The sequence below is a fragment of the Danio rerio genome, chromosome 7 (genome assembly GCF_052040795.2).
Source record: "Danio rerio strain M-AB ecotype USA chromosome 7, GRCz13ab, whole genome shotgun sequence".
Classification (NCBI taxonomy): domain Eukaryota; kingdom Metazoa; phylum Chordata; class Actinopteri; order Cypriniformes; family Danionidae; genus Danio; species Danio rerio.
This window is the reverse complement of record NC_141027.1, coordinates 32,697,214-32,712,798: the sequence shown is the minus strand read 5'-3', so window position 1 is coordinate 32,712,798 and position 15,585 is coordinate 32,697,214. Positions and strand designations below refer to the sequence as shown.

The 15,585-nt window shown below is 33.5% G+C and overlaps 1 protein-coding gene across 2 annotated transcripts in view; it reads right to left on the bottom strand.

The window, feature by feature from the left end:
• The window catches only part of fshb (follicle stimulating hormone subunit beta), a 19,603-nt gene extending 4,018 nt beyond the window's left edge, over positions 1 to 15,585 (bottom strand). The window contains exons 1-3 of one of the 2 annotated variants that reach the window (XM_087259037.1): positions 15,349 to 15,575; positions 12,539 to 12,712; positions 10,039 to 10,177 (exon numbers count right to left, since the gene is read on the bottom strand). In XM_087259037.1, coding sequence (XP_087115163.1) covers positions 10,039 to 10,177; positions 12,539 to 12,712 — 313 coding nt within the window. In that variant the 5' untranslated portion in view covers positions 15,349 to 15,575. Of the gene's footprint in view, positions 1 to 9,362; positions 10,178 to 12,538; positions 12,713 to 15,348 lie in introns of those variants that run through there. The other variant, NM_205624.2, reaches the window with a different exon arrangement.

Here is a 15,585-nt window from a genome sequence, read left to right as displayed (position 1 = left end):
CTACTTGAAGGTATCTATAGAAGTCACTTTGATTAGACCCAAATTTTTCCTTTAGAAATTTAAAAGTTTGGATTTTACCCTTGTCAAAAAAAAGTGTAATAGTTAGAAATTCCTCACCAAATTCCTAATTGGTTAGGGATGAAATCAGTATAAATATGGTTATTCTAATGGTTTCATAAAATTAATTCAATTTTTGGAAATCACAGAGCTACCCCCCCTTCATAGTCCTGTGACCCCCACTTTTGGAACCAGTGACCTAAAGGTACAAAATTACATTTTTAAGGTACCAATGTGCACATGTGAGGTACAAACGTGGACCTTTGAAAAGGTACCACCCCCAATGGCAGGTTTTGTACCTTTATTTCTATATATTAGTGTTTTACCAAGCAAAAAAAGACATGCAATGTATAGTTGAAGTCAGAATTATTGAGAGGGATCTAGATGCAGACCTGGTGCATTACAATCTGAGCTGCATCCAATGCTTTTTAATGCGCTCACCTAACCCCACCACTAACCCTACCCGTCACAATGACGTCACTCACTCCACTGAGTGCATTGTGTCTGACATTGCATCGATGAGTGATGCAATCTCAGCTTGCATCATAAAGGCTGCATCCAGATACTATTGGAATTATTAGGGCCCTTTGATTTTTTTACTTTTTTTTTTTTTTACATATTTCCCAAATGATGTTTAACAGAGCAAAGACATTTTCACAGTATGTCTGATAATATTTTTTTTCTTCTGGCGAAAGTCTAATTTGTTTTATTTTGGCTAGAATAAAAGCAGTTTTTATTAAAAAAAAAACATTTTAAGGTCAAAATATAGGCCCCTTTAAGCAATATGTTTTCTCTGTTAGTCTACAGAACAAACCATGACTTGCCTAATTACCCTAAACTGCCTAGTTAACCTAATTAACCTAGTTAAGCCTTTAAATATCACTTTAAGCTGTATAGAAGTGTCTTAAAAATATCTAGTCAAATATTATTTACTGTCAACATGGCAAAGATAAAATAAATCAGTTATTAGAAATGAGTTAATAAAACTGTTATGTTTAGAAATGTGTTGGAAAAATCCTCTTTTCGTTAAACAAAAATTGGGGGGGGAAAACAGGGGGCAAATAATTCTGACTTAAAAACAGCTAAATAGTACTGGTTTGATTTTATAATTATTTCCTTTGAGTTTAGTACGTTGCTAGCCCTGATGAACTCGATAGACCAACTATGATGACATCCAGAAACCTGTAGTACCTCAGCAGTACCTCAGGGCAGTGTGGTGTTTGTCTGGTGCTCTCATCTATTAGATATTGTGTAAGATGGTTTTCTAATTGGCCCATTTGTCTCTGTGTGCACATAGAGGGCTTCAGCTCGTGCTGCAGTGCTGCGAGCCCAGCAACATCAACATGAAGAACAATCTGTCATAGACCCAGTTCACCCTGGAGCCGCACAACAATAACACGGATAAACAGCAAGACAGTAGACTTGAAGCAGCCATATAATGTATTGCAGAACAATTCAAATGAGGCAGATTTGATGATCTTTAAAATGTTCACATCTAGACAGGCAGTTTATCTAAGAAAAGCTGAGGCTGTGTGAAGCTTTTTGCCAGTGCACGTAACTGACAGTGCAGTTTTAAGAGGTGAGGCTGTATAGATTAGTTGCTAACTGTAAAATTAGTTGCTGACTTTAGATTAAATCTTAATCAACTTTAAATATGTATCTGTGTGTTTATATGTATGTCTAAACAGTTGAAGTCATTAGCCCGCCTTTTAAAATGTTTTTTTTTATTATATTTTTTCCCCAAAGTTCTGTTTAACGGAAATATATTTTTTTAACAAATTTGTAAACATTAGTTTTAAAATAATTTCTAATAACTGATTTATTTTATCTTAGTCATGATGACAGTAAATAATATTTTACTAGATGTTTTTCAAGATAGTATGTTTATAGATGTTTTTCAGCTTACAGTGCAATTTAAAGGCTTAACTAGGTTAACTAGGCAAGTTAGGATAATAAGGCAAGTCATTGTATAACGATGGTTTGTTTTGTAGACAATCAAAAAATATATAGCTTAAAGGTGCTCATCATTTTGACCTTAAAATGGTTTAAAAAAATTAAAAACTGCTTTTATTTCAGCCGAAATAAAACAAAGAGAAAAAAATATTATAGGAAATACTGTGAAAAATTCCTTGCTCCATTAAATATCACTTAAAAAATATTTGAAAAAGAATAAATATTTCACAGAAGGGCTATATACACACACAGCCTTATGGATCAACCTAAATTGATCAACTTATTTTTAACACACCTTAAATTCAGTTTCTCACCAAATCTTCTGACCAATCAAATGCTCTCTAATGTCTGACATGACCCGCCCCCTCCAAGACGCTTCTCATTTGCTTGATTTTAACCACTCTCACTGGCAAAACTAAGATAAAAGCAAAATGCCATTGGCTGTTTTTAAGATTAAGAGCTACTCCAAGAGGTGTCCACACTTGATCCTGAAGGACCAGTGTCCTGGAGAGTTTAGCTCCAACCCTAATCAAACACACCTGAACCAGCTAATCAAGCTCTTACTAGGTATACTAGAAACTTCCAGGCAGGTGTGTTGAAGCAAGTTGGAACTAAACTCAGCAGGACACCGGCCCTCCAGGAGTCAGGACCAACTTTGGACACCCCTGAGCTACTCTTTGTCCCACCTTGTCAAGTTTCAGTTAAAATTATGCCAAATTTGGAATAAAAATTGCACATTTCAAAGCACTTCACAGAACTTTTAAGGGTAAGACTGCACTGCTCCAAGGGCTTTTTTTCTTATCTGCATTAACATTTTAAACATTTATTGGTTATTTCTAGTAAACATGTGCCATTACTTTGTTGTAAAAAAAGAAAAAATGTCAAGAATCAGTTGCTAACTTAAATGAAATTAAAAAATGAAATTAAAAACAATCAGTGTGTAGAGCGTTTTTAAAAATAAAACAATTTGTTAAAATAAAAATGTTGTTCATAGCTTTCTGCATAAAATAACAAAAAAAGGAGTCATGTTTCAGATGTCTATTTACATTTTTGTAAACATGATACCAGTGTGTTGATTTCAGAAGAATTAAGTCAAGTTTATTTATAAACTAATTTCGAGAGCATTAGGTGCTTATGATTGACCACGGCTGGTCCAGCATTAACTATCATAGGATTTACCAATCAGACGAATCCAAACGCACATACATTTTTTTGTCATCTTTGCCTTGAAGAATACCCCCTCTTTCCTAGATTAATCCAGGCAGGGTGGCATGGCGGTTCAATGGTTGGCACTGTCGCCTCACAGCAAGAAGGTCGCTAATTGAGTCCTGGCAGGGCCAGTAAGTGTTTCTGTTTCAGTACTGGGCATTTACCGGCATAACCATCTGCTGGTATTGTTGGCGGCAGAAATGGGCAAAAATACATTGAAATGCATTTTAAAATAAAATACCAAATATCTTAATTTTATGTGCAACAAAATAAACTACAAAATACAGCAGTTACAATTCATTCATTTATTCATTTTATGCTTAGTCCCTTTATTAATCTGGGGTTGCCACAGCGGAATGAACCGCCAACTTATCCAGTATATTTGTTTTTCATGCAGCAACCCATCTCTGGGAAACATTCATAGTCCCATATTCACACTCATACACTACGGACAATTTAGCCTTCCCAATTCATCTATAGTGCATGTCTTTGGTCTGTGGGGGAAACCGGAGCACCAGGGGGAAACCAGTCACAATGTGTATCAAAATAAAATACTGTATTTTGTATTTTTAAAATACTACCAAATATTATTATAAATACTTTTGCAACCATAAGACCGGTTACTCACTGAAGCTAAGCAGGGCTGAGCCTGGATAGTACATGGTGGGGAGACCACAACTGGGTTGCTGTTGGAAGTGGTGTTAGTGAAGCCAGCAGGGGGAGCTTTACCTAATGTCCTAATGCCCCAGTAAAAGTGAATGGGACAACAAACTGTCACCAGACTTTCTGTGGTCATTAAAAATCCCATGGCACTTCTCGTAAAAAGAGTAGGGGTATAACCCCGGTGTCCTGGCCAAATTCTCTCCGTCAGCCTTTACGATCATGGCCTCCCAATCATCCCCCCATCCACCGAATTGGATGTCACTGTCTCTCACTGTCACTGTCTCTCACATCCACCTATAGCCGATGTGTGGTTGTCCTGTGGCTGCCGTCGCATCATCCAAGTGGATGCTGCACACTGGTGGTGGTGTGGTGAGACCCCTCCCCTCATGATTGTGAAGCGCTTTGGGTGTATGGCCATACACAATAAATGCGATTTATAAATACACATTACTTACTTACTTAATTTCCTTTTTTTTTTTTTTTTGCTATTGAACTCTTCAAAACTCAATGTTGAGTTTGAGTTTATGATTATTAAATATTTGTTTTTAAATGTTACACCTTAAGGCTTACATCTTTCCTCTTCATTAACTATACAGTGGACCTACTGAACAACTACACTGTAAAAATGATTTAAAAAATTTTTTCAAACAATTTATGTGTTGAATTTAAACAAATAAAATTTAGTAATATTCAACTTAATTTGTTTGTTTAAATTCGGCCCAAATAAATTGTTAACAACCAGTTACATTAAAAAAAAAGTAAATTCAAGAAATCATCGTTGAATAATTTTTTATGTGTACTGGTGTTTGAAACAGCCAAAAAAGTACTGTAAAAATCGCCACTGCAGGACTAATTTTATGTTGTTTGTTTAAACGACAAACATTTGGCATAATCCATCCAAAACTACTATTATTTGTACAGTATACTCTTTCTCCTAAAATTTTTTTAATTCTTATTTAAACGAATGAGCAAATAATATCTAAAGCATCAATCAAAGCGTGCATTTATATGATATCTTAATGTACATTTCTTACAATGTATTTTACAGTATTTTAAAAATACGAGACACTAAAGTATTTTGATACAAAATATTAAGCCATTTTTATAAACCCATCAAATACAAATTACAAAATACAAATGACAAAATTGTATATAAAATACGTATTTGAAATACACGTTTCATAAATTCTGCTCATCTCTGGTTGGCGATTAATTCTGTCGTGGCAACCCCTAATAATCAAGAAATAGGCCGAATGAATTTGGAAGAGCTCTCAAGGCTTACCTAAGCTCAGACTTCCCTCTCTCCCAATGAAATGGGAGGGAGCCCTGGGCTCAAGGATCTTCTGGGCTCAGGGCTCTCTCCTGGAACAGCATGCCAAACACACCTTATTATCAATCATCAGAGTGTGAACTCTTGAATGCTCATTATTTAGAAGAATGACCCTGATTTTAGATCACAAAAAAATGAAAACATCTGTTACTCTATTTATTATTTTCCAAAAGATAAAATGCTCTAAAACAGTGGTTCTCAAACTGTGGTACGTGGGCTTCCTTCAAGTGGTACGCGGAGGAATCAATTCAATTTAATTCAGCTTTATTTGTATAGCGCTTTTACAATGTAGATTGTGTCAAAGCAGCTTCACATAAATGGTCATAGTAACTGGATCAGGGTAGTTCAGTTCAAAAAGTAAAAAAAAAAAAAAACCTGCTGTTCTTAAATGTAAAGTATTAACATATAGTAGCCAATTCATCATTACATGGGGATGTTGCTTGGACCTCATAAATATATGCTATATGTCATCACATTGACGTTTTTAGTTTTTTTGTTTGTTTGTTTTACCTATAAGCACAGTACAGTTATAATGTTCAGACTTTTTGGTTTGTAATGTTTACAGTGGCTGACAATAATAAATATTCTTAATAATAGAAATTAATCTGCCACGTTTTTGAACTGTGCAGAGTTGTAGCTGCTTTACCGGGCCTACTACACTACTGTATTTCAATACTGCTCATTATGGTGGTACTTGGAGAGACAATTTTTTTTCTGAGCTGGTACTTGATGAAAAAGGTTTGAGAACCGCTGCTCTAAAAGACAATATTTTTATTTGTGACATTTGAAGAAATGCTCTTTCATTTAAACGCATGACTAATAAATAATAACCCTAAATAATAAATCCAATCACACCCAATAAAGCAAGTGTGATTCATGCATGTTCTCATTTGCAGACGACACCTTAAAGGGCATCTGTTATTATGTAGCTTCTCTTGTTTCTATCATCTGCTCCTTTCATTACCACACACGTGTATTAAAGGCTCTCTGTGATGTGACATAACTCATTTCTCCATTTATATGTACGAGATTGTCCCTTTTTTCTCCAAACTCTTTGATATTCATATTGATTCATTACTGATTTGATTATGTAAATGCAGAATGGTTCCAGTGAGTTTGCTCAGAGTATCAGAGAACATCCTCACAGACGCACATTTGTACAGTTGCTCTCAGAAGGACAATTATAAGCTTGGGTAAAAAACGCACCAATTTCACAAGCAAAATGAACATGACTGTGTGCATAAGCACTTGGGAACAGATGGTTTATCGCAGGAAATGAGTTCTGTTTACGCTTTGTGAAAGCTGTTTTAATGGTGCCGTTTATGCCAGATTTAGACCATCGACACGACTGAGCTCACAGAAAATTCCAGAAACACATTAGGATGAAACTGCATCTCACTGATGACCTTTGGGAGTTTGGAGCTAAAGCGTGTTTTATCTTCATTTAAAAAATACTTATGTATAAAGGGGATCTATTGAATGCAGTTGTGTGGCAACCGGGTGTGAATAAAGTCAGCCAATACTGGATCAAAAACTATTAATTCTATTTTTCACCATCACACTTGATAAAAAGTGTGCAGAAACACTTTGATTGGCATTCTCCCTTTGTCTGGATCATCAGAGGGGATGGGGTAGTCCTTCCCATTATTGACGATATCTTCCTCATTAGCATTGACAGCCCTAAGTGAGAAGCAGTCATTAGCCAATAGATTTTTCACAATGTATTTGCTGAAGACAATATCAGAGGCTAAGAGGCATTTTAAACAGGGCTTGACATTAGCACCCACCAGCCTGCCAAATACGGGATTTCAGCTGTGGTGGGTTAGACAGACACCCCCAGGGGGGAGGCGGACGAAAGTGAAGACTGGGGGGATAGTATGGCAGACGAAAGTGAAGAGGGTTGGGGAATCATGGGGTGTGGTGAGTATGAGTAGTGGGATCAGTAAAGTGAGATGCCGGATCCGGATTGTTCCAGCACAAATTAAGCCCTGGACACAGGCAGTTCTCACTAATGTGATGCGCGATTGCTTACAAGCTCCCATTTTCTTGCACAAAACAACTGTGCCTGGAAACGCAACTAGTGCAATCGTTTGTCTTTTAAATTTATTGGAAAAAAGTAGCACTCACGGTCCTTCTGCTTTCAAGAGATCTCCAGATTTGTTGTATGTAGCAGCTGTTGCTTTTACCATTTTTTAAACAGATTGTTATTGGGCCTAATGTTAAACTTCCAATGTTAAACTTCTTTGTGTCAGTTAGCATTGTTAATGCATACAACTGCACTCAATCTGCTCCAGCCATTAAACTGTATATATATATGTGTGTGTGTGTGTGTGTGTGTGTGTGTGTGTGTGTGTGTGTGTGTGTGTGTGTGTGTGTGTGTGTGTGTACAGTTGAAATCAAAATTATTAGCCCCCCTTTGAATTTTTTTCTCTTTTTTTAATAATTCCCGAATTATGTTAAACAGAGCAAGGAAATATAAACAGTATGTCTGATAATATTTTTTCTTCTGGAGAAAGTTGTATTTGTTTTATTTCGGCTATAGAATAAAAGCAGTTTTTAATTTTAAAGTTATGAAATCTTCTCTCCGCTAAACAGAAAATGGGGAAAAAATAAATGGGGGCTAATAATTCTGACACACACACACACACACACACACACACACACACACACACACACACACACACACACACACACACACACACACACACACACACACACACACACACACATATATATATAACTTGTTTCCTTACTGTACACATGACAATAAACAAATTTAAAACGTGTGCATGTGATCATCCGTTCACTATCACACACAGAATGTTTCTTACCTGCTTTCTTTTGCTTGCAGTTATTTTTGTCAATATGGTTTAATTTTCATCCCTTACAATAACATTGTTTTAATAGGAGATTAACTCTCCATTTGTCTATAAATACCTGATGATCTAGGACGTTTAGTCTGGAAAAACTATTGTGTGTAGTTTTAGATTAATGAGAATTTTTTTTTTAATTGTCAACTGTTTTTAAGAACTTTTTGTTGATTAACAACAACAACAACAACAACAACAACAACAAAAATTCACACATTTATTTTTTAAATTTGTGGCAAGGAAATATTTTGTTTAGTGTGGCCAGAGGGAAATAAAAGTAATTCCTTAGTGTTGAGCCGTAAAAAGTCAAAACAATACATGTATATATAATATATATAATATATATAGTACATATAATATATATAATATAAATAAATTAAAAAAGTTAAAAAAGTTAGTTTTTTCTGAAAGCTTCCTTAATGTACTGTACAAGTAGCTAAAGCTCTCTCATTCAGAGGCTGGAGCCAGCAGATATTCAACGACTTTAATCATAAGGCATAAAACAAAACATTCTACCTGGAGCTCCTACACAGGACTTGACACTTGTAAACACCCGCTCCAACGGGTTCACGCGACTCTCGGTCCCACCTATCAGCGATATCAAGCCAACCAATCACAGAGTTTGCGCTATGTAGTTCCATATTTTAAAAGGTGCACAAAGGCTGCACCGAAGCATACACGTGCACTTGAAGTATAAATCAGCTTTAACTTTAATAATTAATTAAGTTAGGACATGATTTACTTAGTTTAATAAGTTACAATTAACTAACAGCATATGTAGTCATGACTAATTGATCATTCATTCATTTCGAAGAGTTACAAGCCATTATTTGTGGGGTACTTAGAAGCTGACCTTAACATAAAGACATCAGAGACTAGTTTTACATCTCGTAAAAAAGGGGTAAACTAGTAATAATAAAAGGGTAAAATAGTAATAACTAATAGTATTCCCTAAACTTCTCCAATTGACTAGTTACATTAAGAAATGCACAGAAAAGTATCACAAGTGTTATAAAATGTTGTTTAAATATGCAAATGATGCATTGTTTAATCAATTATGTGCTTATTTGCATATCTACAGTGAAAACCTTAGCATTACATAACGTTGGGTTGAAATTGCAAAATAAACAGGTTGCATATAATCAGGCAAATAACTTATGAAAATATCCCTCAGTAAAATCCTTCAGAATATAGATAAAACTGACAGTGTAGTGTATGCACGTTATGCTGAAATGAAGATTTATGTTTCAGTGCAAGAGGAAAAACTCATTCAGAGAAAACAGCCTTTAAAATATGTATTGTAATTGAAATCTACAGACACAAATTGATAAGTTTGACAAAAGAAACACAAGTGTATTATGGTGGATTTCTTTCCATTTGACTGAAAATTTCAAAAAAAAAAAAAAAAACTTTATGAATAGCCAAAAAGCCCACAATATCCAAAATGACAAATCCCAATTGAAAAGTACTATAGTAACTCACATTAAATAATAGTGTTTATCAAGCATACTATAGTAAAGTGTATTAACCTGTATTTATTATAGTATTTACAGCTTATTGTTAATGAATGCACTAGCATACTGTAGTACTAAATATTGAAAACAGAAAAACTGTAATAAATACTGTAGCATACTTTTCTATAATTAACAGTAATTAAAACTAGTATAGCATTGGGTACTCTAGTACTCTAGTTACCATAGTACCAACTATAGAATTAACACAACAGATTAATTCAAGTAACCAAATTACCATGTGTGTGGGATGCATGAAAAACTAAAGGTTTTGTAAATAATTGATATCCTTAAATGGTCTAATTGTACTCCTTACTTAATTTGATTCTGCAATGTAGATGTTGTTAAGGTCATGATACAGTGCTCTAGTGTATGCTGCAGCTGGTGGTCTGCGGGCTGATAGCTCCCCAGTCTGTTGTGTCTGAGTTAACCTGGTTGCACTCACAGCTCAGAGCCACGGGGTACACGAAGACTGAATCAACCCCTGCAGGACAGCCTTTAAACTCGTAGCTCTTGTACATCAAGTTCTTGAAGTTACAGACCTTCTGGGTGTGCTGTGCCATGGAACTAGGGTAAACTCGATCCTGGAGAAGAATGAAAAACATTTTTGGTTTCCTGTTATCTGGTGCAAAAAGCAGAATGAATGTTTCAATAACTGTCACTGCACAAATGCTGTAAGGTTCAGCAAATATAAGACAATCAATCAATAAAAAAATAAAGAAATATTCACATATACAAGTAAATATAAATATATGTGAAGTTGCTATTTTCACTCAATACGAAAGTATTAGACCGTGTTGCATGTTCTCCGACACAAGGAGAATATGCAAACTCTACACAGAAATGCCAACTGACCTAACCGGTGCTTGAACCAGCGACCTTCTTGGTGTGAGGCGATTGTGCTACCCACTGCGCCACCATGACACCCCTTTATTATTATTTGTACACTTATTTTAAAAACAACAAAGTTTTTTAAACATGACAAAAAACACATTATAGACAACAATCAAATAACTATGGTAGAATTTAACTAAAAGTAATCAAAAACAGTAAACGCTAATTAAACTACGGTAACACTTTACAATTAGGTTGTATTAGTTAATGTTAGTTAATGATTTCACTAACACAAACAAGCAATAAACAACACATTTACTACAGTACTTGCTCATGTTAGTTAATAAAAGTTATTTCATCAAAGTCATTGTTAGTTCATGTTAATTCACAGTGCAGTAACTAATGTTCACAAGCATGAACTTGGATGTTAACAATGCATTAGTAAATGTTGAATTATGTATAACAAATACTGCACAAGTATTTTTATACATAGTTTATGTCAGAGAATGCATTAATTAATGAACTTTATTGTAAAGTGTGACTCAAAACACAATAGGTAAATAAAAAATGTTTAGAAAAACAATACATAAAAAGAAGTTTAGTCAGATTTTTATTTTATTATTTTATTTCTAGTGTTTAATTTATTGTAGTATTTGTTTGTTTACATTTTCATACAGTAAAAGAATAAAAACAGACATTTTTACAAATAAAAAAATTCTACTGTGTATTAGGGATGCTCCGATTGATCAGCCAGAGATCAATATCGGCCGATAATCACGTTTCATGACTTGATCGGTACTTTCTAATCTGGCCAATCTCATGAACTGATTACAATTGTTTGTTTACTTGTTTAAAAGCAAAGAATACATAGGAACTGAAATCTTTTTACATATCAGAATCGAATGTTCTGTGTGTTTATTAATATTGCAAGTTCATTAAATCCTGGCTGGAAAGTTTAGTGAATTAAAAAAAAATGTTTACTTCAATATTTAATAATATAACTTACTGTAATACCCATATAGTCATAAGCAGTAGTTTATGCACCCATTTCCTTTAGTAAAGAAGTAATGGATTTATAGGTGTGTATTTAAACTCCTTATGCATCAAATATGCACTACAACCTCCATTGAGACATGTTGAATTCTTCTTCCATGATTTGAAATGTTTCCAAATTGCTTTATTTATTGCCAATTTTTAAAATCTGTTTAATCTATTTTAATCTGTAAATTTGCTTCTGACCATGACATGTCCACACTAAATGTTAAGTATCTTATGTATTTTAAGCTTAAGTATCATACTCGGACAGGAAATGTGTCTTATGCATTATAAAGCTTAAAGCATCAGAATTGGTTCTTGGCATCGGCTGATCACAATGACAAGGCACTACTCAGCATCAAAAAATTCTGATCGGAGCATCCTACTGTGCATAACTGAGAACCAATAATAACTGATAATACCAAAACACCAAATCTGAATATTAAAATGATTTCCTAGGGCTCTTTGTCATACACTTTAAATAGTGAAAACTTAAACAAAGTACTTTGACTTGTTGCAATTAAATGAAATAAGTTTGACAAACTTAATTTATGACAGTTTTCAGTAATAAATTTAGTTAGGTGTAACAAGTTTTAGTAATTTATTTATGGCAAGTATAAGTATTGTTTGCTATTTATAGTGAACAATACTTGAGCTTGTCACAAAACATAAAAGTATTCTTATTATTATATTAACATGGGAATGAATGAATGAATGAATGAATGAATGAATAATTGAATGATTTGTACTGTATGTACTGTTCCATTCTTCTTTTCTTAAATAAATTACTAAAACTTATTACACATAAAAAATAACTTATTAATAATAATTTATTAATAATATAATCAAAGTAACTGGTAAAAATGTTCACAGCAAATTTGAATAAAAAACAGTTTAAACTGTAATAATATGTAATAAAATCTATTGTTGTTATTTGATCAAAAAAATACAGCTCATGTCTCTCAAAAAATGTAAAAAGTAGTGAAGGTATTTTAGTATATACTTTTTTTAAATGGTAAAACTGTCACAGATGAAAAGGACACACGTAAATGTTAAAGTAGAGGCTAGAAGAGCACCATTGTCCAGCATAGTCCTGCACAGGCTGTGGTGTCGATTGTGACGCAGCTCCCACATTCTTCGCTCTCCACAGTGATGGAGATGTTTGTGAGTCGACAGCTGCACCTGCATTCTGATTCTGCGCTCATTAACACCGGCAACAGCAGCGCCAGAACAAGCACACGCATCCTCATCTGCAGATCGGCCACAAATATTCATATAGTGCAGCCAATACAGCAATAACAACACATGTGCTGGTTACCCTGCCTGGGGTTACGAAGTGAACAAATCTGTTGCTTAATTAATAACGCTATTAAAAAGATATTCGCCATTGAATGTGTAAGCTAAACTATAGGGCATAGGAAATATTTGTAAAAGATTAAGAGAGAACTTTAAGTTTATTTTTGGTTTCTCTGGATTTGTTTTAAATGCTTTCATTTAGAGCAGAGATGCCTAAAATAGGGCCCGTGGCCAAAGTTGGCCCACGATAACCTTTGATTTGGCCTGCCGTCGGGACGAATGCCTTTGACAGAGATAGTCATTTTGAATATAACATAACCTTTTGTTTCTTTGTTTTATTGCTGAGCTAAAAACTTACTTTACTGTTATAAGTTCATTATTAAATGTTACAAATTACACTGCATTACTGAATATGGTTTATAACAATGTTTTCTAGTCATTTTTAAATATTACCAAATAAATTAGCCAGGAAATTACCCATGGCAAACTTAGTATGATATATGGCCCACAGGCCTCAATCAAGTTTGCTTTTTGGCCCTTTATAGGAAAAAGTTTGGACCTTTCTGATTTAGAGCATGTAAATGGTAAAAAAAAACAAACTCAGAAATATATAATTAATATAAAATATATCTTTACAAATAAAGGGTTTCTGCAGATAAATTTAAGACATTTTTAGACCGTTATAAAGGAAATTTTAGTATTTGCTAAGGATTTTTTTGAATATCCCAGTTAGAAAAGATTTTTACTATCTTTCCTTATCAAAAATGATTTTTCTTAGATTTAATAAAACAATAATAGTAATTTTGTTTGGATATTTTTTATTAATTTTCAAATATATTTATTCACAAACCCTCTAACCCTTACCAAGAGTAGAACAAAACATAGCTGCCAATTACTTCTTTCTACAATAATAATCATTTTAATAATAATAAAATAGGTCGGGTCAGTATCCACAGCAGTAAATAAATGGAGAACTTTTAAGCAAATGTTACTGTAAAGAAAGGAATTAAATACTATTTGTAAATAAAAAGTTAAAAGTTTTATTGAGATTGGGATTGTTGGTGATTGTTGTATGGGTGTAAATTGCCAGATTGGGTAGCTAAACATGAACAAAGGAAAATGAAGACCTGTTGTGAAAAGATTTCAGACCTACAACACAACATTTCAGTAGATTTACGACTTTTTAAGGCCTAAAATGTAGCTTTTGAGGTTTAAGACATTTCACTTTTTTAAGACCCCTGCTGTATAGATATATTCAATTATTATATTAAATTATCATAATAGATTATTATATTTGTCACATTAGAATTATAAGATTCTATCTGACATTTTTGTAAAAATTTAGTTATTGACATATTCTTATTAAAAGACAACTTATTCACATTATGTTTTTATAAGTATATGTATATGTTAACATTTTGAGACCTTTTATTTAAAAAACAAACATTACACACATACTGTTTGCTATGGAATGCAAAAAATGTGAAGCTCAATTTCTCAAAATCATTCAGAACACAGATAGAGCCTTATAATTCCAAGGTGACAATTTAAAGAATGACTGTTTTAAATAATGGTTTACACTACGCAGCATTGTTAGTTTCGAAAAAAATAAAAAAATAAATCAAACAAACATAATCCTGTTACACTTCTACATTTGATTTTGGTTTTATTGTAAAAAATATTGTAAGAAATTGTTGTATGAAATAGTTTATGGCATGCATCACAAAATAAAGATGATTTAGTTTTCAAAAAAAAATTATTTTGATTATGTTTTTAAATAATTTTTTCATAGTATATGTATGAATTCCGGTACTTTTACCATAAACTGACATGTCAAACATTTGGTAGAGGCTGATAGAAATTAGGGGATGTGTTGAAAAGAAAAAGCATTGCATGTGTTAACTAGCAACATTAAGAGTTAAGAAATGCAATCCAAAATATTTTCTTCTTGGAGAGGCAGTAAATGGATATTTTATTTGAAACTTTTTATTAGACTTTGACTTTAAGTATATATTTTGTATTAGTCAACATAATTGAGCTTTTTTGTTTTATTAGTTTAGAGTTTTATTATGTATATGACATTTCTTCTCAATTTGAAGTAAAATGTATATGTTTTGCAGTTCAATTGCAGTTCCATTCAATTACAGCTGCACAAAATAACAAAAAATGCCAAATTTTCAGACATTTCAGACAATTCAGAAGAGTTGAGTAAGTCATACTTGGGGAAATAATGCTGACTTTCAATTGCATTAAATTAAAATAATATTTTTTAACCAACTGTAATTTTCTGAGAGAGAAAAAGAATAAATATTACAATATTTTAGACATATGATCAGTTTAAAAAATGATAACTCTAGAAAACTGATAATAACTCATGGACTAATGTCCAGAGCTTTAGTTCAAACTGCTTCAACCAAAAAAATAAATAAATAAAATAAATAAAAATAAAGAGAGTTTGCTAAATATAGCTAAAATATGAGTAATCATGATGAATACATTTATCTATACAGACTGTATGTCAGACAGCACAAAGCAGCATTCAAAATTCTAGTCCAACTCCACTGTCATATAAAGTTCATGTCAGTCTTACCTGCTGGAGTTTCGCTGGAGACAAAATCTCAGCTCCCTTTACACGGACACTTATACCCTCCTGTCAGACATGACGCCTACGACTAGCTGAAAGCAGCCATGTCTTATCATACCACTGCGCTTGCTTTTGTGGAGGTGGCACAAATCCCCTAAAGCCCTGTGGCCATGGCATTCAGCCTGCAAGAGGCTGAGACAGAACAAGATCTGTGTAAAGGCCACCATCGATGTTCTTCTGCTC